The following is a 1,889-nucleotide window of genomic DNA, read 5'->3' on the forward strand; positions in this document are numbered from 1 at the left end:
TCAGCAGGATAAAGCCCACCAAGAGACCGTAAGGCATTGCCGTTGGCTTCTCCTGCAGGCTCTAGTTGGCCTCCAGTCATCTCCAGGACAAGACCAGTATTTATAACTGCCCCAGCGAACAAAATGCCTCCAACTATCTCATAGCCTGGACAAGCTTTAACTACAGCCAGCCAGCTGGAAAAGTAAGAGGGAATAAAGAATAGTAGCTGCTCATTTGGGATTTTTATGTTAATAGCATTAATTACATCTACAATTCTGTACGTCCTTTGTATCTTACCAGGCTCTGGGATGATTAGCTGTGCACTGGCCTGTGCGTTTCCAGCTTCATTTTCCGCTACACACTGATAAAAACCTTCATCTGACTTTACCAAGCCCAGAATCCGTAAGTTGCTGCCACCCTGGAGAGACATCAAAAGAAAAAGAAAGGAAATGAAGAGAATTAATTAGAAAAACATCATCCAACGTGAATGCGGACTATAAAACCTTTCCAGGCCTAAACCACGACAACAGAGCAGCTATTCTGTGAAACAAGGTACTACGTATGTCATCTCGGCTCCAGCTCAAGAAGCCCTGGTCCTTAGAGGGCTGGAACCATAAGCACTTTCATCGGGAATCTCTTGACGCTTCGTGGTCTTTGCATTTTGTTTGATGGTGCCTACGGCCCGCGGGTGAATCCACTTCCTCGCACAGAGGCCATCCCACGTCCTTCTCAAGGCTTAAGCTCCAAATCACGGCCCTCGCTCGAGTGCCAGCTTTGAATTTGGGCTTGGCCCTTTGCCGCAGGGAAGATCGAAAAGGACTTTCAACCCTGCATCTTTGAACAAATACTGTTCTGAAGGTCAAACCCGGCTTACGGCTTGAGGCCCGGAGATCCGTAAGAAAAGGTCACTCTACGCCTACTTCATTTGAAACGGATTTCACTTTTAACTTCTGTTAGCACAAGCAGAAACCAATTATGTTGGGTAAAATATCTCAAGCGAGGGGAACGCTCTGGCTGAAATGTACCTTCCATTAACTATTAAGTGAAATAATTTTCCACCACCTCCACCACAAAACCAGCAGTAGAGCTGCCTTGTCTTCGGACAGCTTCCAGCTGCTCCTAACGACGTATGAAACAAAAAATTGAATTTGCTATTGTATGTGGCAGAATAAGTCTATCCTGTACGAAAACCACATCAGAAAAAACCCTTTTTTTTTTTTTTTGTGATAGGTAACTAGAAGACATGAGGATAATCAATATTACTTGTTACGAGGTGAAAAATTAGAAAGCACTGAGCCAAGCCACGTCTCCGAACAAGCCACACCTCGTGGCCTATGGACATCTTCACAGCGGCTGAAGTTTCCAGGGATGGTCCCCATCGTCTCAGCTCACCCTCACTAAGGTGGCACAACAATTCTCTTTGAAAAGGTGTTGCTATGTCAAATGACGCTTATCATTTTCAACCCGTTTGTGTCAGAGTACAATTTCTTTGGAGAAGAAATCTATTTTTTGTGTTCGCAAAGGACAACGGTAAGTGAAGTCATTAACACATGGTAAACAATACTATGAATAGCAACTCAGAGTACACCCGACACCGTTACTGCTCCATGAAAAGACCAGGTTCAGCTGTCACTAAAACTGGGAGACAATGTCAATGTACTTGACCTAAAACGTTTCGTTGGACTGGATGATCTCCAGAGGTCCCTTCCAACCCTGACCATTCTGTGATTCTGTCTCAATGTAATGTGCCTTATCATAGAATAATAGGGGTGGGAAGGGCCCTCTGGGGCTCCCCCAGTGCCACCTCCTGCCAGAGCAGGGGCACCTCCAGCAGTGGCACAGGACGGCGTCCAGGCGGGTTTGGAATGGCTCCAGAGTGGGAGACTCCCCCACCTCTCTGGGCAGCCTG

At 46.3% G+C, this 1,889-nt stretch overlaps 1 protein-coding gene across 1 annotated transcript in view; it reads right to left on the bottom strand.

Moving 5' to 3' along the window:
• Nucleotides 1-1,889, bottom strand: part of LOC104292115 (netrin receptor DCC-like) — a gene marked incomplete at its 3' end in the record, with an annotated part of 148,076 nt that overhangs the window by 142,489 nt on the left and 3,698 nt on the right. Inside the window, exon 3 of the mRNA XM_009891438.1 lies at nucleotides 278-398. Within this exon, the coding sequence (XP_009889740.1) occupies nucleotides 278-398 (121 nt within the window). The remainder of the gene's footprint in view (nucleotides 1-277; nucleotides 399-1,889) is intronic.

The sequence above is a fragment of the Charadrius vociferus genome, unplaced genomic scaffold (assembly GCF_000708025.1).
Source record: "Charadrius vociferus isolate BGI_N301 unplaced genomic scaffold, ASM70802v2 scaffold369, whole genome shotgun sequence".
In the NCBI taxonomy this organism is placed as follows: domain Eukaryota; kingdom Metazoa; phylum Chordata; class Aves; order Charadriiformes; family Charadriidae; genus Charadrius; species Charadrius vociferus.